Source organism: Colias croceus, chromosome 18 (genome assembly GCF_905220415.1).
Source record: "Colias croceus chromosome 18, ilColCroc2.1".
Taxonomy (NCBI): domain Eukaryota; kingdom Metazoa; phylum Arthropoda; class Insecta; order Lepidoptera; family Pieridae; genus Colias; species Colias croceus.
This window is the reverse complement of record NC_059554.1, coordinates 550,187-571,027: the sequence shown is the minus strand read 5'-3', so window position 1 is coordinate 571,027 and position 20,841 is coordinate 550,187. Positions and strand designations below refer to the sequence as shown.

The 20,841-nt window shown below is 33.6% G+C and overlaps 1 protein-coding gene across 1 annotated transcript; it reads left to right on the top strand.

The window, feature by feature from the left end:
- Nucleotides 1-14,556: 14,556 nt before the first annotated feature.
- Nucleotides 14,557-16,969, top strand: LOC123699515 (protein ALP1-like). Its single transcript, XM_045646480.1, has 2 exons — nucleotides 14,557-14,952; nucleotides 15,811-16,969. The coding sequence occupies exons 1-2, from the start codon at nucleotides 14,564-14,566 to the stop codon at nucleotides 16,697-16,699; spliced, it is 1,278 nt and encodes a 425-aa protein (XP_045502436.1). The 5' UTR covers nucleotides 14,557-14,563; the 3' UTR covers nucleotides 16,700-16,969.
- The last annotated feature ends 3,872 nt before the right edge of the window (nucleotides 16,970-20,841 follow it).

Below are 20,841 nucleotides of genomic sequence, written 5' to 3'. Positions count from 1 at the left end.
TATAATGCATCTGCCCCTTACCCCACTAGGGGACATGGGACTTCACTTTCTTACTATTGTAATTTGTATTGTATGTTAAAGCTAAACTTATGATTTTAAATAAAAAAAAACAATTACAATTTTTTTCTAGTAGGTACACAAAATTAATAAACAAAAAAAATAAAAAAATAAAGAGAATTTTATTTTTTTACTTTACACAGATTAATAATTTTATAAATTTTTAAAAGTTTATCTGTTAAAGCATACCAAATTGAAGACTATTGTTCTAGTAACCATTAAGTAATCTATGCTATTCAAACATATTTGAAGAACTGGAATGTAACATCTCAAATCTCAATTAATATGCAAATATATTAACATTGACCTGGATTTGTTTCAAGTTCAGTTTAAGATAATTCACTAATGCTTAGAACATAATGTTTTGGTGATTATGTAAAACAACATTAAGTGAATAACTAATGAGCTTTAAAACGTTTAATGTTTAGAGTTTAAAGCATTTAATGATATTTAAAATAGATTTGAATTTTATTCATTGAATAGTCCGTTGAATATTATATCCGTACATATTAAATTCCGAAACCCGTTTCGCGTTGTCACGGCATCACGCGTGAACGGGTGGACCGATTTCGATAATTCTTTTTTTATTATATTTCTTGAAGTACAAGGATGGTTCTTATGTAGAGAAAACGTAAATATGTACCACGGGCGAAGCCGGGGCAGACCGCTAGTCCGCCCTGGGTTCGTAGTTGATAAATTTTTTAAATAACTAGTATAAACTAAAAAATACAGATACAGATAATCCAAAAATATGTAATGCATGACAGAACCTTGGCAAAAAATGGGTATTTCTTTTTATTTCATAGTCTGTGCCAACTACTGTGTTTTGCTATGGAACTCATTCATAAGTTTATTAAATCGCAAGTCACGGTCGCGCCACATGCCGTTATGTCATTTGTTGTAACTTGTAAGAATTACTAAAATTGGCGCAAAATGCAAGACATGCTTTTTTCAAGGTTAGACTTCCTGGTTAATTACTAATGTAATAAATTGTTGGATTGTTCTACATTTCCGTTTTAATAAACTTCGTTGATTCTAATTTACAGTAATAAACAAAAACTTAATTTAATTGTTAGAATTATGTGATTGTTAATGATATAAATTTATGGAAGACCTTGTTACGTGAGTTTTTCATATAGAGGTGCGACGCGTTTTGTGGCACGTCAACGAAGACATAATATTTTGCATAATATTAGGTTTTTAATGTTAAAACCAGTTCTGAGAATGTTTTATACCTTTCATAGTATCTATTTAGTTTTGTTATAACAGAAAACAAAAATATCTAAATGACGCACGCAACTTTGCTAGCTACTCAATTGAAAGCCTAGTCTCTTTATTAAACGGCGTCTGAACTGAACTTCAACTGAATGATATTCGTAACATCCTTAAGACTTGGTGACGCGATAGCTTAAAAAATGTTGTAGTGTATGTACTTTAAAAAAAATTGAACGACACCAGTACGACTTAGTTTTTGCGTTATCTCTCAAGGCTTTGAAGTTTGAACGTGAAATGAAACGCTAAAATCAAGCGACATAGCCTAAAAGTTGTATATATATACACCTTTATTCTACCTATACAATACGTATGCGGGTATACGCCAGTAACCTTCCCATAGGCCATAGTGAGAATATTTCGCAATTCTATCATGCTTTTACATAAAACCATAGCTTCTGTGATTAATTTGTAGTTTAAGTATAGAAATTTATTGGCTTCGTTGAAGACGTCATCATACGTCATTAATTGGAACATGGCAATAAATTTTAATTTATAGACGTTACATTAGTGTGGCCTCTCGTCATGGGTAATTTTACCATATAAGGACAATGATTCGTTAAAATATTATATTATCCTTTTTCCTTATATCCACTGTTGGCCAGACTGTGCAGTTTTTATGGTCTATAGTCTATACTCTATTGTATTATGCGTATGCTATTATAATCTGATTCAATCGTGGATATAGCATAATATGCAAATACGATGACACTTTTATGTGTCTCCTTACCCTATATTCATTTTCGCATTATAAAATAGCTGCTGCTAACATAAATTATAATCCAGATTATAAAAATAAGTATTATATTGCTTAGTGGACTTTTGAGGGCTATGACAAGTGCTCAAAATAGATTGTACCTACTTTATTCTCGTGGAAAGATTTTTCCAGTAGATTTTAGATTACAATACGAACAACAAAGATCCTCTTTATAATGTTACCGTAGATAATAATTTTTAAGTCACTTTTGTCGTACGATTTATAAAAGAATTGCGCTATATACCTACCTTCCTTCCTACATAAAAACATTTTTTAAGTTCGTCACAATATATTAAAGAATAAAACTTAAAGATCACGTTCAATTTACAAAAAGTACTCAGTATCTTATACATATAAAATTCCCCTGTCACAATGTTAGTTACCATACTCCTCCAAAACGGCTGGACCGATTCTCATGAAATTTTGTGTGCATACGTTCATCATACATAACGTTCGCCGGGACAGCTAGTAATAATATAAACTATAAAATAAACCGAACCGACCCACAATGCATACTTTGTGGTAAAGTTTAATATACAACAGCTATTTATATATTTTTTAAACATACCATCAGAGAACTTTATTTTCTTCTATTATCTATGGACCGCATTGCTGTAGACAAAGCGTTTGTTTCGTAATCAATGGCACATTGTCTGAACCACGACGAACCATTGAGACAATATTGCATTTCGCTGTTTTCAGAATAATGGTTTTAGTTGCGCTCTTTTGGGAAATTATAATTCGACTCGTTTTATAATGATGATTTAGAATTTAACTCATTCAGAATGTTTTTTCTATCTGTGACTTGAAATTCTAAAAAAAATTAAGCAAATCTGTCCGTCCGTTTCAAATACGAAAATTCATTTTAAGATTGAGTAAAGTACCTATTAATAGTAATTCACTAAGCTAGTTTCTGATTTCAATTAAAGATTTACAAATAATATGATAACACAATACGACTTTGGAGTGGTAAAACAACTTAGTATAACTTGAGCGAGTCAAAAAATCTAAAATACTTACCTATTGATTTGTAAACATCATATATCGATTTATTTACGACTTTTCATAATGCATCTATTTTCAGCTTTAAAAGCATTTTTGTGTTAACGTTGTTAGAAATAGCTGGACAGACAAATCCATAATCTTTCTGTTTATTTTACACGTGTTGCCAGGATTATCTATTTTTGTGTAAAATTTCGTCTTATATTGCGTATTATCACGAAAAATGTTGCCATTCTGTGGTTGCCATTAATAAAAATAGCAATACAGAAACATCTATTTTAACAAAATTGCCTGTCTATTTGAAAAAAGATTCCAGAAAATTTGATATAACTGCATATCGTATCATCACAGCATACAGATAATATATACCTAGCGGTCCGACCCGGCGCGTGGTATATGTTTACTTTTTCTCTCTATAAGAACCATCCTCGTACTTCAAGGAATATTATAAAAAAATAATTATCGAAATCGGTCCACCCGTTCACGCGTGATGCCGTGACCAAGGGAAATAGGGATTCATTTTTATATAGAGACTACTGGGTATTATTAAATATTGTCTGTGTTATGCAAGATATTAAATAAAAATATGTTTATCAAATACAAAGAGATAACACGTGATAAATGTTAATTTCTTGGAAAGCTGTCACAGGTATACAGGTACATACAATTTAATATTATTTATATAGTAAACTATTATATTTAAACATGTTACGGACTTTCGTTGAATACTGAATTGATAAGCGACGTTTCTTATCTGGACAACCTACATTCCAATTGTCTGAAGTGAAACCTTTGAAAACTTGAAAAGACTTAGGACTTGAATACAATACTATTGTTTAGGACTTTGAAATGTAACTACTCAAAAGAGGCAAGCGCCAAGCAAGCAAATTTTATTTACCTATTTATTTAAAACTTTAATAGTAATTGTAACTTGTAAGTACAAACAGGAAACGTTAGAACTACTTATAGATAGAATAGAGTACAACTAATTTGGCGGTCTTGTCACAAATAGTGATCTCTTCCATTCAACCTCGGTAAAAGCTAACGAGCAGATATTATTGGCGGGACGAGAACTTAAAAAAAATAAAATTGTTGAAACATCCAAAATATGCAAACAAACATAAAATTATTAACTTTTTTAGTTAAAAACACTCGGTAAAGTCAAAATGTTATTATAATTGTACCTACCTAACTAACAAGTAACAAAATGGGAGCATCTAATTATACAAAATTAATTTCTGACACACTAATATTAGATAGATATAGGTAAACTAACATGGAAAATGATGTACTTCTGATTTTAACAGTAAAACTTAGTGAATTCTCTAATATGAGTATTTAATTTTGACCTTGAGGAAGGAAATATGTATGTTAAAAATTTAAATACATACTATTTTTAGTAGCGTAAATTTTAAATCGTCACTTGTTAAACTAGTTTGAAGCCACGATTGGAAATCGTAAAAATATATAATCATTTTTGTTCAAAGGAGCCAATGAATTTCTATAATCAGTCAAATAATTCAATAAGCCGATATTACTTATGTCAATAAAATAAACGTTTAATCAGCTGTTATCAGATATGCACGTTGAAAAAGTCGCACGTGCGTCATTTAGGTATAAGTGTGGTATTAGTCTGAAATTCATTGGAAATTCACGTGTTTATTTAATTTTTGGCTAAACTGTACATTATAGGGCGTAGAGTTGAGAGTCGTAATTTTTTTTATGGTTAGCTATTGTCCTATGGAACCTAAATCTGAAATTTCACACCAAGGAAACTTTTAGTTTTTGAGTTACGAATTTTTGAAAATCGTAAAATTACTATAGAAAGTTACTCCATCTTGTTCTTGTTACGCATATTTATTGTTTTGTCAATGTCAACCTGACACACAGCACCTGCTTAGTGTGATTCATTTCAAGTACAACATTTCTAACCATTAAATAGAGTAATTAATTTTATTTAACTTTTTACGAAAAAAAAAAACACTCCGAACTCGAAACAAGTTAGGTTAGGTTATGTTAGACTTTTTTTAAACAATCGAGCGGAGCGAGCGCAGCGAGCGGAGCGTCTCGAATTGTTTTACGTGAAATGCAAATGAATAGCCAAATTTGACACTTAATTTATTTTGTTTAACTTTTTACGAAAAAAAAAACTCTCCGAACTCGAAACAAGTTAGGTTAGGTTATGTTAGACTTTTTTTAAACAATCGAGCGGAGCGAGCGCAGCGAGCGGAGCGTCTCGAATTGTTTTACGCCAAATTTGACATTGACAAAATAATAAATATGCGTAACAAAAACAAGATGGAGTAACTTTCTAAAGTAATGTTCCGATTTTCAAAAATTCGTAACTCAAAAACTTAAAGTTTCCTTGGTGTGAAATTTCAGATTTGGGTTCCATAAGACAATAGCTAACCACAAAAAAATTGTCGACTCTCAACTCCACGCCCTATAATGTACAGTTTTACCTAATTTTTTTATCAGATTTGAAGGTAGGCTAAAGTTTCCTGCAATAAATTATTTCCGAACGAAGGTCTATCGTGTGATCCAAGGTGTGATCGTAAGAATAGTGACTTTTAAACTGTCTTATATCGCGCCAAAAATTCTAAACTCACGTGAACTCTATTCCAAATTTAAATTTCCCAATTTATATTTGAATTTTTCGTTCCATCCATTTTTCTTTCTTTTTTGTATCTGCTTTTGTGAACACAAAAGCTATAGAAATTTGATGTCCATAAATTAAACATATTATACATAGTAATTGCCTAAGTCGTAACTTTTGAGAGCGCCTACTTATTTGAAAGAATCTATTGTGAACTAGAAAATCTTGTGAGCGTATTGAATGCCAATGACGCGACGCGACACGTGACGTCATACTTTGCACAATAATGTGTTTCACAATAGTCCGACTCATTTTCCCATCTGTAATAATTCTACATTGCATCTTTGATATTAACCTTCGCTGTGCTTTTTGAAAATATTTTGTTTACAACAAACCGTATAGGTATGGACTTAATTTTTCTATCCATTGTTTTGACGTGAAAATTATATCGCTGTTGATAATAAAGGCTATAATCATTAGTCATTAGAATGTATATGACCTTGGCTGTGAAGTCCCGTGTCCCCGTAGTGGGGTAAGGGGCAGATGCATTATGCATACATCTGTTTCACTGATCGATTTTCTTTAGGGACAAGTAGGTGATCAGCCTTCTGTGTCCTACCAGATCGAGACATTTTTTTTTTCTTCGTCTCCACCGGGAATCGAACCCAGGACCCCTCGGTTCTACGCTCACGCGTCAACCACTGTACCAAGGAGGCGGTCATATATATCATATGACGTTGGCACACACAATTAATGATGTAATTGTCGTTGAAAGATCGTTAATATCAAATTAATGTTAATCTATAATATAAAAATGAATCGCAAAATGTGTTGGTAAGCGCATAGGTAACTCGAGAACAACTAACTGAACCGATTTAGTTAATTAAAGTGAAACTTTTATTACATCGTCTCAAACTTTTTGGTCTGTGTAGCGCATGTCGCGTGTATCGCGGCTGCCGAGTAGGTATACCTACTCGGCACGCGACATGCGCTACACAAAGCAGTGTTCGGAACCGTTCGAACAGTTTCACTTTTACCGTGGTTTCATAAAACCACACAACATTTTTTCTTTTTTTATTACATTTCTTGAAGTACGAGGATGGTTCTTATGGAGAGAAAACGTAAAAATGTACCACGGGCGAAACCGGGGCGGACCGCTAGTGAGTAATATAATATTTTGGATTTAAATTTAATGGGATTGGTCACATATTGGTCATGACAATAAGTGCTGAGTAAATGCTCAGTGTCAAGGTTCAAATAGATCATAGCAATAATTGTTTTAAACTAGTCTCTCTCCCCGGTTCTCCCTATTTGGACGGAGGATAAAGACAATGCATTAATTACTCCACTTAAACACTGGTGAAATAATTTTTCAATAGAGCCTATGTTAAGTGATTTACGACTTTATTAATAACCTATAAGACAATCAAACCTGTAGAAAACTCACACGAACATTATTTCGCACTTTTTAATGGCAACACAATAAGCTCATTACACTTGTCTGTGAATGAAGTCGGACGCATAAATCAAATTTTACAAGGGCATTAACCTTAACCTCTAAAGTGGCCCTGAGAGAAAACGTAGATATTTCTCGTATTCACATCATATTCAAGGCTTCGTAAAACTAGATAATGTCACGTAATATCGCTTTTGGTGCGTGACTTTGCGTAATTCGGACATATGTGAAGCTCAGAATTCCGAGAACCCTGTTCGGAGGTGTACGGTATACCAGCATAGTATACCAGTTAATAAAATTTCCAGGATTTAATATAGGAATGTTATTAAATTCAAAATCAATAAAATTCATGTTATTTTAATCATTTAAAATTTAAATTATGTTTTAACATCAGTTTCGCTCGCGTAGTCATAAAAATGGAAGTTACACCGCAGTAAAAAGTATAATTAATATAATAAAGTCTCGCTATCTACCAGACACAATAATCATATAAAAAACTCTCCGTTGCGACGTGAAAGAAACACAAACAAACATACATGCACATTTAAAATATTTGAGGCTATGTATTAGGCTAAATTTTACCATCAAATCTGGGAGATTTCAAGAATACATTTTAATCTAATCTTTTCCTTTTGCCTTTTTCAAAAGAAAGATACAAGGAGATATTTTCATTTAAAATGTGTTGAAACATTACAATCCACCGTTCGCTTCTTCCATTTTTTCAACTATTTTGACAGCGTGGTCAAGAAAGAAAAAAAATATTTCCCCATTTCACTACCTAAAATATTTTCGCTACAAATCATCAACAGTGTGCATGTTTTCATAAAAAACCACTCTGTTAAGCATTTATATTTATTAGGTATCGTAAAAACGTAACATACAGTCATACATTCTTATTGCATTAACAGGTTATTGCAGGTCTATAATAATACGCAACGTGTGTTCGCGGTACCTACTACAGAACAACGTCTATGGATAACTGAAAAATTGAGATTAATTTTTTTTCTACGTATTTTTCCAGGATAAAAAGTATCCTATTTTACGCCCAGGATAATAAGGTATAATTATACCAAGTTTCATCGAAATCGAACCGGTAGTTTTCACGTGATGTCTTCACATACAGACAGACAGACAAAAATTTTTTTAATCACATATTTGGGTTTGGTATCGATCCAGTAACACCCCCTGCTAGTTATTTTTTCAATATTTTCAATGTACAGAATTGACCCTTCTACAGATTTATTATATGTATATGTTACAGTCAAAACCCTGAACCAGTCAATAACGTTATTGACCGGTAAAATCAGTTAATAAGGATATTGACTAAGGGCGTCGGTTATTATCCTTATTAACTGATTTTATCTGATTAAACCAGTTAATAACGTTATTGACTAAGGGCATCGGTCAATATCCTTATTAACTGATTTTAAGTCGAGACATCTAGTCAATATAGGTTTTAACCGACGTGCCCAGTCAAAACTCATAAAAAGTTAAGGACGTTAGTGAAATTATACTAGAAAATCATATAAAAAGGTTCATAAAACTTTTTAAAGTGCAATATTTAAGAGTTTTATGTTTTATTAATTAATTTGGGGTATTGTTTGTAAATTGCAACCGCGCGAGAATACGTGCCCCAAAATATTTTTGAAGATGGCAATTGTGTTTAAATAACAACTACTTAGGTTTCCGCCCGCAGCTTCGCCCGTGCACTCAAAGAAAAACCGCATAGTTCCCGTTCCCCTAGTATTTCCGGGATTGCGTTAGTTTCTGGTTTGATGGAGTGACCTGCAGGTGTACTTCGAAGACTGCTACTGGATCTAATAGACGAGTAGAGCTAGGAATGCCGAGTTTGGGCTCGTTTTGTTAGTTATGTCACGACCTTACCTCCGGACTTGATGGAGTGACCTGCAGGTGTACTTCGAAGACTGCTACTGGAACTATTATACGAGTAGAGCTAGGTGTGCCGAGTTTGGGCTCGTTTTGTTAGTTATGTCGAGACCTTACCTCCGGACTTGATGGAATGACCTGCAGGTGTACTTCGAAGACTGCTACTGGAACTATTATACGAGTAGAGCTAGGTGTGCCGAGTTTGGGCTCGTTTTGTTAGTTATGTTGAGACCTTACCTCCGGACTTGATGAAGTGACCTGCATGTGTACTTTGAAGACTGCTACTAGAACTAATAGACGAGTAGAGCTAGGTGTGCCGAGTTTGGGCTTGTTTTGATAGTTACGTTGAGACCTTACCTCCTGACTTGATGGAGTGACCTGCAGGTGTACTTCGAAGACTGCTACTGGAACTAACAGACGAGCAGAGCTAGATTTACCGAGTTTGGGCACGTTTTGTTAGTTATGTTGAGACCTTAACTCCGGACTTGATGGAGTGACCTGCAGGTGTACTTCGAAGACTGCTACTGGAACTATTATACGAGTAAAGCTAGGTGTGCCGAGTTTGGGCTCGTTATGTTAGTTATGTTGAGACCTTACCTCCGGACTTGATGGAGTGACCAGCAGGTACTAACAAAACGAGCCTAAACTCGGCACACCTAGCTCTACTCGTATAATAGTTCCAGTAGCAGTCTTCGAAGTACACCTGCAGGTCATTCCATCAAGTCCGGAGGTAAGGTCTCGACATAACTAACAAAACGAGCCCAAACTCGGCACACCTAGCTCTACTAGTCTATTAGTTCCAGTAGCAGTCTTCGAAGTACACCTGCAGGTCACTCCATCTAGTCCGGAGGTAAGGTCTCAACATAACTAACAAAACGAGCCCAAACTCGGCACACCTAGCTCTACTCGTATAATCATTCGAGTAGCAGTCTTCGAAGTACACCTGCAGGTCACTCCATCAAGTCCGGAGGTAAGGTCGTGACATAACTAACAAAACGAGCCCAAACTCGGCATTCCTAGCTCTACTCGTCTAGTAGATCCAGTAGCAGTCTTCGAAGTACAACTGCAGGTCACTCCATCAAATCAGAAACTAACGCAATCCCGGAAATCCCACGGGAACGGGAACTATGCGGTTTTTCTTTGACTGCACGGGCGAAGCTGCGGGCGGAAACCTAGTTGTTATTTAAACACAATTGCCATCTTCAAAAATATTTTGGGGCACGTATTCTCGCGCGGTTGCAGTTTACAAACAATACCCCGAATTAATTAATAAAACATAAAACTCTTAAATATTGCACTTTAAAAAGTTTTATGAACCTTTTTAAATGATTTTCTAGTATAATTTCACTAACGTCCTTAACTTTTTATGAGTTTTGACTGGGCACGTCGGTTAAAACCTATATTGACTAGATGTCTCGACTTAAAATCAGTTAATAAGGATATTGACCGATGCCCTTAGTCAATAACGTTATTAACTGGTTTGATCAGATAAAATCAGTTAATAAGGATATTAACCGACGCCCTTAGTCAATATCCTTATTAACTGATTTTACCGGTCAATAACGTTATTGACTGGTTCAGGGTTTTGACTGTAACATATATGTATAGATGCTCCAAAATTAAATTCGGAAGTTATGCACATACTATAGCTATAATACTAGGCAAATGACTAAATACCTATTTAAAAACAATGACGCATGAAACAAGCTATATACCTACGTATATTTACTCTTGTATACTACAACAACGTGGGTGTTTTCTCATTGAGACTCAAAGTACAATGACTTGGTCAATATTTTAACTAGCTTATGCAGACGGCTTCGTCCGCGATGCATGAAAATTAAATGAGAACATATTATAATATATGTAATTAATTAAAAGTAAAATTTTTAATGCGATCCATGTTAGTCCTCTCAAAAATGGTCATGCCGTTTCGCAAATCAGCGCCAACAGAGCGCCAACAAACACTATGAAGTTTAAATATTTTTTGTTAGCTATGCATAATAATATAAGATGTTAAAAGCTAATAAAATATAATGTCATTACAAACAAACAGTACAATTTTATTCTCTCTATATGAAAATACTAGCTGCTCCGCGCGGTTTCACCACCGTGGCTCCACTCCTGTTGGTCGTAGCGTGATGATATATACCCTATAGATAAATGAGCTATCTAACACAGAAAGTATTTTTCAAATCGGACCAGTAGTTCCCGAGATTAGCGCGTTCAAACAAACAAACAAACAAACTCATCAGCTTTATAATATTAGTATAGATACGGAAAGTTTCATAACAGCGGCTGGCCGCTGGCAGATTAAAATACTAATTACCTACAGTATTTATTATACACTAGCTTCCGCCCGCGACTCCGTCCGCGCGGAAAAATTAAGATTTTTTTTTCTACGTATTTTTCCGGGATAAAAAGTATCCTATTTTATGCCCAGGATAATAAGGTATAATTATACCAAGTTTCATCGAAATCGAACCGTTAGTTTTTACGTGATGCCTTCACATACAGACATACAGACAGACAGAAAGACAGACAGACAGACAAAAATTTATTTAATCACATATTTGGGTTTGGTATCGATCCAGTAACACCACCTGCTATTTATTTTTTCAATATTTTCAATGTACAGAATTGACCCTTCTACAGATTTATTATATGTAATAGATTTTTATATTATATCGCTCTTGATAATATTGATATCGGTAAAAATATTAATTATATTTATACCTATCGTTGTAATTTGCTGTTATCTTTGTAAGAAGCCAAAATAATTTGCTGACAACAAAACGGTATAAATTATTAATCAATAAGTATTTAATTATTATATGTATAAGATAATTTAAAATCGTAATATTAAATACATCGGTATTTTTATTTAGTAACATGTGTTTGTCACTGTTTCACTCTGAAACATCTAGAGGTTTTTTGATAGAATTTACCAATTTATAAAAAAACCTCGTTGGAGGAAACCAGGTCGTGTGGCTAGTTCACAAATGAAATAATAATTCACCTTCATGCTCATACATAATATTATTTACAGATACTGCGAGGTAAAAATATGTAAAAAATATTACCCATTTTAAAATAAACCTTAGCTCCAGTTTTATGAGGGTAATAGGTATTGTGTGATGACAAATTTAATTATGTAAAGCATTATTTAAAATTTAATCATGTTTCATGTTATAATAAATGTATTCACATAAAATTGTACATACGTCATACATGGGCCTAACCGTGGTTAAAAACTAACAAAAAGTATTTTTCAAAATGTCGAATTTATTAATTGCAAACATTCTTTTTTAATTTGAAATGTATATTAACTTACATTATAAAATTAAAGCCATGTACATACTTATATTTTATTAATGTAGTATTTTTTACGACAAAACAAATTGTCGCTCTTTAGATTCTCGATGGCGAGAACATTAATAAAATACGATGTATGAACATAAGTAAATTTTGTCATTATAATAATATTGTATAAAAACAATTAATTATTGTAAATATGAACTTGTATTATAGATTGTTTCCCTGTAGGGGTAAGTGTTGAAACGTTCACATTTTATTTGTGTTGAAGGACATTGAGATGGTCTGGTGGACTTAGATTTAAAACAAATGTTAGTTAAGTATTTAGGTGTCTAAGCAAATATTGTATAATAGTGAGATAACTTAGGAAGGACACAGGACTCGATAAATGGCACGCTACGATGCTAGAGTTAGAAAACGTGTCAAAATCAATATAATACACTAAAGTATTAGATATAACATTGTAATAATTCTACTTATAAAATTCGATACCAACGTTGCACGAATCCAATGTGTATATAGCTCTTAATGAGCGTGGATGCAACGAATCGAAATAATATATTTTTATGATTTGACGATTAACTGTGTGGTGCCATTAATGGCCTTAGTGAGCTCTAAATTGCTGTATTTTCTTTAAAAAAAATAACATATCTGCTTATATGCACCAGCAAATTAGAGTAAGTCCACACGGCGCGTCGCGTCAGCGTTGCGTCGTCGCAACGCAAATATTTGACGCATAGCCGGCCACACGGGCGCTGCGCCATCGCAGCGTTACTACTACTACAACTGAGCGCTGCCGCTCCGACGTCGCAATGAGTACACCCCCTCCCGCTTCGTCTCGGGGGCTGCTGTCCGTCACGTATGCGTTGCGCCGACGCTGGCCGACGCAGCGCGCCGTGTGAACACCTTGGTTATTTGTATGTAAAACGACGCAGCGACAGCGCTGCGACGACGCAACGCTGACGCGACGCGCCGTGTGGACTTACTCTTAGGCGACACGAGATCTCTGCTAGTGCGTTTTTATATAGTCCATAACGTAGTATTCATAGATAATATTGTAATTTGTAACGAATAGAAAGTATTATTGTAGAATAATTTGGTAACATGGCGGACTGTGCGTTGTGGTCAATTAATGTTCATTGAAGCACAAATGAATGGTTTTGTCAACTGGAATTTCGACAATCAGCCTCTCTCGTGTATTTAACAATTAAATTTAAATCACTATTTAACTGCAATTCTCCGGGACCATATTATGAGAAAATTATTTATACTAATTAATAAAAATTAAAGGTACTTTGTTTTTCAAATTCGATCATAAAAATATTATCTATGATTAAAAATAGACACGGTTTTAGTTCTAACCTGAGACAAAAACACAAAAAAAAGAAATATGTAATTTACACATCTATTTAAAGTTGAGCAATATCAGCGCATGTCATAATGCAGAAAAAGTATCGATTTCGCGCCAGTTGACGACACCATAGATAAATAATCAATCAATATTTTATAATCGTCTTTTTGCAATTTCACACTCCACAGTGGCTGGTAATGGGTATGTCTATCTATTGCATTTGTAATGAGTGAGATATTTATTTTCCTGTATCTAATACTAAAAGCTAAAAAATGTTATATTTTATGAAATGAGTACAAGATTTCCGTGTAAATGTGATAAAATATGATTATTTAGAGAGACAATATTTAACTATGGATCTCCAATCTACTTACGTCGTAATTTTTTAAATTATTCTACTTAGAAAACACATTTGGGTCTTATTTCGTATTTTTTAACAATTCCATGGTTAAATAATGTTTACGGATAGATAATAATTTGTACATATTATAAACATAAACATTGTAAACGGGATTTGGGTTGTGTTTGTTTAATTAAATATTTAAATTGCACGGAATAACGAAGGACTTTTCGAGTGTCAAAGATTAATAGTATAGTTTCGTTGGAATTTAAAAACGATGGCGTGGTGAGATTTTTCGTTACTATGAAAATGTTTCCCGGCAATTTAAATACTTGTGTGATACCATTAAACCATAATATGCTTCTATGTTGAGAATTAATAAATCTGAATGTAGTAATTTGCTGTTTTCTTTAATCCAAACTCTATCTATGTAGAAGATTGTCTATAGAGAGCAAGTCTCGAGCGCTTGAAAAGATATAATTACGTAACGCCCATCTCTATGTGGGCGAGCATTTTAAGGCTAAGTTCATATGACCGCGCGGAGCCGCGCGGAGCCGCGCGGTAAGAGCATTCACATGACGGCAAATGTATGCGCGGCAGTCTGGCATCAACATTGCTTAAGAATGGACGTGGAGGAGGCAATTTGCTTATGGATTTTATACCGAAGGCTGAGACGTCGCAGAAGAAGACAAAGACGATACTGGGTGCATCCCATTTTAAGTGAAAGACTTTCTTCAAGCCTGTACATTACTTTATATCCCGACCTGAGACTACATGAAGAAAAATTTTTTAACTACTTCAGGATGTCTGTTGCATCTTTTGATTTTTTATATGATTGTGTTGAGAACGATTTAAAACCCAGTGAAGATGCTATTAGATATTGCATATCACCAAAAGAAAAACTCATAGTAACATTACGGTAAGTTAATTCTTTATTACTTAAAAGAAACAACCACTAAACAAAAATCTTTAAAACGAGAAATCAAATAGATAATTTAAGAAATGAGACTTTCCAGCAAATTATATTTTAATTATTATTATTGAATAAATCCAGTTCTTGAGAATCTTCGTATGACCCGGGTGATGTTACTTGTGAAAAATTTGTGGGAGGTGAAGTGTAGGAACTAGTTGTATAACCATATTGTGATGAAGCTTCTCTATCAGAATACTGCATCAGGTCTCTATATTGAGGACTTCTGAATGAAGTTGAATAGTTTCTTGGCTGCTGTTGTGAATTATATGAAGTAGACGGGTAGTTAATGTCTCCAAATGACTGTGCTTCTGCGGATTGGTAGCGCTCTAATAAATTATACATTTCAATTTTCAACTTCAAGCGCCGGTTTTCGGAAACTTTTTTTATTTCCTTAACCAATGAAAGACAAAATAACTTATCTTCATCATCTTCTTCTTTTTTTTCTGTTACATTTTTATTACGAGCATCTATACTCCTTTCTAAAATATTTGCGAAATGCTCATCGGCTGGATTCAGTTTATATTTCTTTCTGGGCAAATGTTCAATTGAAGATGATTTAACGTTGTTCGAATCAACATTTTCTGAAGTTTCCACTAAGTCAAGGCTATTATCAGTTACTTTTTTTTGGACAACTTGTTTAAGGAATCCTAATCTTTTAAAATATCCATATGAAGTTGTTGAAGCTCCAGAACCAGATTTCAAATTTTTATTTTTTTTAAATTCTTTAACGTAGGCATCTCTTAAATTTTTCCACTTTTTCTGCAAAAATGATCCTAAAACAACAAAAAAATATTTATGTTGCAGGTACTTAGCCAGTGGTTGTTCATTAGCAGAGCTGCAGTATGGTTATAAAATTGGCAAATCTACGTTATCAGCTATAATTCAGCAAGTGTGCCAAGTTTTATGGAGAAACTTAAGAGCTATGGTCATGAGCCCACCAACTACAGATATGTGGATAGAAATATCTAAACAATTTGCCAATAAAGCCCATTTTCCAAATTGTATTGGCGCTTTGGATGGCAAACATGTTCGTTTAATTCAGCCACCACACTCAGGATCAATGTATTACAATTACAAACACTTTTTCTCGTTAGTTTTAATGGCTTTGTGCGATTCTAACTATTGCTTTATATGGGTAGACATTGGAGCTTACGGAAAAGACAGTGACTCGGGTGTTTTTAAGGAAACGTCATTTTACAAAAAACTATCAGAAAATTTGTTAAACATTCCTGAGCCCAGATCTATCACCGATAATGAGAACAATGCATTTAAATTACCATACGTAATTGTAGCTGACGAAGCCTTCGGTATGACTAAAAATCTGATGAGACCATATGGAGGTAAAATGTTGTCAAAAGAAAAAAAAATATTTAACTACCGTCTTTCTTTAGCACGAAGGTATGTTGAATGCACATTTGGAATAATGTGTAACAAATGGCGAATTTTGCACCGGCCAATAGACGTCAAGATAGATTTTGCCAATGATATCGTCAAAGCCATTTGTGTTTTACATAACTTTGTTAGGACAAGAGATGGTATAAAATCCGAGGACATGAATTGTCCAGCGCCATTACCTGACATAAATCCCACTAACACTGGACGTCCAATTCATGAAGCAGATAATGTTCGAACTAAATTAACGAATTACTTTGTAAGTGAAGGTAAATTAGATTGGCAAGAAAAATATATATAACTCTTATATAATATTATACATACCGCACCTTTAAAGTAAAACCGTTACTAAACGAAAATTTTCATGAATTGAGTTATCAATGCCATCTATGTAAAATATACGTAAACTACAACATAAACTTGTCATTTTTGTAAAATATTGTATTTTACGCCATCTAGCGGTAAATTAAAGCGTTACCTACTAAACCGAGTTATGATCGGCTCGCGAAATACAATATTGTGTCTATATCAATAAGAAGGAACATGTTCGTAGAAGAGTCATAACGGAAGTTTAAAGTAGCAGTGTTATTACCTATTTGGATAAACACGGCTGTATGTCACAGAAAAGGAAAAGTGTTTCAATTTATGGTAAAGTGTTACTGGTGTTACTATAATAATATAAATCAAAATAAATAATACTGTAAATGAAAAAAAATTACTTTCGTAAATCACGTGTCATAATGTAAACAGAGATCTATTGTTGTGGAGTGGACTGTATGAGATTTCATAACGGTTTTACTTTAAAGGTGCGTACGATTGTAACTTACCCAAGTTTTTCTTTTTTTCTTCAGAATCATTATTATTGCAGAAAATTAAAACTAATTCTTCCCAAGATCTTCTTTTTATTATTTTATTCGAATATTCCTTGGAGTTGATATTCCAGATAGCTTCTCTTTTTTCAATCTCGTCGATAAGCAAATCGATAGATATGTCGTCTTCGTCGGTGATCATATTTTCTGCAATCTATGCGACTATCCGTCTCAACACGCGCGGATCAACTGAACAGGTCGGTACAAGTTTGTAGAACTTGAAACGCGCGGTGCCGCGCGGTTTCTCGCGGTTCAAGAACCAGCGCGCGGGTCGGAGCGCGACGCGCGGTACCGCGCGGTGATGTCAACAATACTAGCTGTTTACTTCGATCTTGTACCGCGCGGTCGAAAGATCCGCGCGGCTCCGCGCGGTCATATGAACTTAGCCTAATTAACCGACTTCAAAAAAAAGGAGGAGGTTATCAATTCGGCCGGTATATTTTTTTTTTTTTTTTTATGTATGTACACCGATTACTCCGAGGTTTCTGAACCGATTTACGTGATTCTTTTTTTGTTCGATGCGGGATGGTGTCGAATTGGTCCCATAAAAATTTTATTCGGATAGGCCCAGTAGTTTTTATTTTATGAGCATTTTTGTCTGTAGGTATTTGTAAATTTTGTGCAAGTGCAAGTTTGAAGTCGGTTGTTTTTAACGCAGTTATCACTTGTTATTTTAAACCTATGTTCGCTTTTAAATCATAAAACTGGAATGGAATCTATATTATTCCCTTGCGAGTCTGGATTCAGTTGCAGTAAGTATATTATTATAAGATAATTTTACATAATTTAAGATTTTACCCGCATAGCTCCGCTCCTATCCGTCTCTAGCGTGATGAATGATGATATACCTACGGTTTTTCTCAATCAGCGCAGAAAGAATTTGGGTACCTATCATTTAAGCTATCACCAATTTAATTAGTTTTGTGTTTCTTAAATAATAGGTAGGGTTTGTCCTCAAAATAGTAGATCTGTCACCAAAATGTAGTCACCAAACAATGCAAAATCAGTTCCACAATAAATCACCTAAAATACTGAGATATAAGGTCTAGTACCAAATGAATGTTTTTGTATGTATTATAATAGGTGTGTCCTAATAAGTATTTAAGCAAACTAATCTAAAGAGATCACCAATAAATCATATTACTTATGTTACTAAAAGTTAAAATAATCAATATTTATTCTTAAAAATAATAACCACTTAATAATCAGCTCTTTAATAGCTGGCTAATAAACATAATTGTAGATAAAACACTTAATTAAAGTTAAAATAATCAATATTTATTGTTAAAAAACAATAATCACTGAATAATCAGCGCTGGTTTGGATTTCGAAGGGCGCCCCCTTTTTCTTTTCTGGCCGATAAGCACATTTTTTGCTTCTGGTGGGGGGTTGGCCAGCTTTAAGCGTATGGCTAATCCGATAATTTGTTTGCACATGTCAATTTTTAAAGCGCGCCAATTTGTCTCCGCCCCTTTGATCATTTTTTCATTCAAATTATAAATTGATGTATTAAATTGATAACGAATACTATTAATTTAATATCTGAACGAAATTAAATGTTACTACTGTATTGGTGACAAAATATCAAATAAAAAGGAGTCGCAGTCAGGGATCGATAATCGATTTATTTGGATCTAGATGGATGGAGGATAGGAGATCTACCATTCTGAGCACAGAGCTATTGTTATTATAAGAACGAAGTTTAAATTCATGTAATACAATATAATTTTATTGGTTATCGATCTCTTATTTTACACATCTATTAACATTAATTTGATAATTCATACCTGGGAACAATTTTTGTTTATCTGAGAACGAAAATATTTCGTGGTGATAGATCTATTTATTAGGTGATACAACTTGATGACAAATATAAATTTTGGTGATAGAAAATATAGTTCCCAAAGAATTTTTCTAATCGCACCCTAATTCCTGAGATTGGCGCATTTAACCAAACAAACAAACACTTATTAATAGGTATTAGTATAAACTATAAATTATTCTATTAAATAAAATAGCTCCTACACTTTTTTTTAATTGTTGTGGTTTACCATCCGAGAAGTTATTTCGAGGCTTTTCCGGTAAACATGACAATGCTGAACCTGTCGCGGAGAATTTGAAGGCGCCATTAACAAGACGGTAAGTACCTACTCGCGTAAAGATCGACGTTAGTTGCTGAATATTTACAATTGGCTTAAAATTTCGTATGATGAGGTTTCCGGATCTTTGTACTTCTAAATCCTACTACTTTACAAATCTATAACTGATAACATTTGAATGTAGATAATAAGTACCTATTACTTAAGTCATAAACTTTGTACATGAAAAATACTCGTTTTCTACAGAGAATAATTCATGAATAAACAATTTATGAGGATAGGTAGTGGTTTTTTTTAATAAATAATAAAAAGTCTAGGGGCTAGGGCGCCAGCTAGTACGAGATAAAAATATATTCAAATAAAAAACACATAAACCGTGTATTGTGTGTGGGTCAGACACAATGGTCTCTAGTCAACATTTGATTATTATTTCATAAGTGGTTGGTTTTTTTTATAAGAGATGAATTATTATATTGTGCGTACTATGTACATAATGTCTTTTCTGAACCCCTTCTAGTAGTCCGTTATTTATTTGAATCGCAAATAGGCACAGTGAAGAAAATAAGCCGATGTCCTATCTTCTTAAGGACATAAACATTTTCTGTTTCCATGATAAATTTACAAAGTAAAAAAGGTCATTTGGTCAAACTATTGTTCTATAGATAATTTTACTAGCTGTGCTCCGCGGTTTTACCCGTATTGTTCCGCTCCTGTTGGTCTTAGTGTAATTATATACAGCTATCTTTGATAAATGGGCTATATATTATATGATATAATAAATTTTCAAATAGGAACCGTGGTTCCTTGGGCTAATACAATAAATTTTCAAATAGGAACCGTGGTTCCTGAGATTAGCATGTTCAATCAAACAAACAAACTCTTCAGCTTTATAATTTTATATTAGTATAGATAAGTAACTGAAAAAGCGGTTGTTACCGAAATTTTAATAATATTTCAGAGGAACCTTATAGTTACTTAGTACTTACCTATATAATTGATAATCACTAACATTTTACTTTTTAGTGATAGTTTTTTTTAAGATTAGGTACTTCCTCATATTTCTAGGTTTAGATTCATCGTTAAGAGCAGCAAGACGGGTATGTACTACGTTTGTCTTTATTAAATTATGTGCAAAAGAATTGACACCGGCCTCAATACAAATCGAGGTTCGAGTCTCTATTATCGACTTTAATTCGTCCATAAGAAGTTGTTTTAAAACAAAGGTGAATCAGGGGACATAATATAATGGATCACATTTTCGGTTTTCAAACAATATTTGTTTTCTTAACCTACATCTAGATAAATCTTTCGAACTATTTAATGACTTTTAGAAATCAATTTGAAAATAAACGAGGAATTGTTAGAAATAAATGTAAGATACCCAAAACAACTAGTACTTTTGACGAAGGAGAGCAATGAGCAAATTCTTTTTGTGTGTCCTAACTCCTACATAAGGTTTAAAACAAATTTCACAT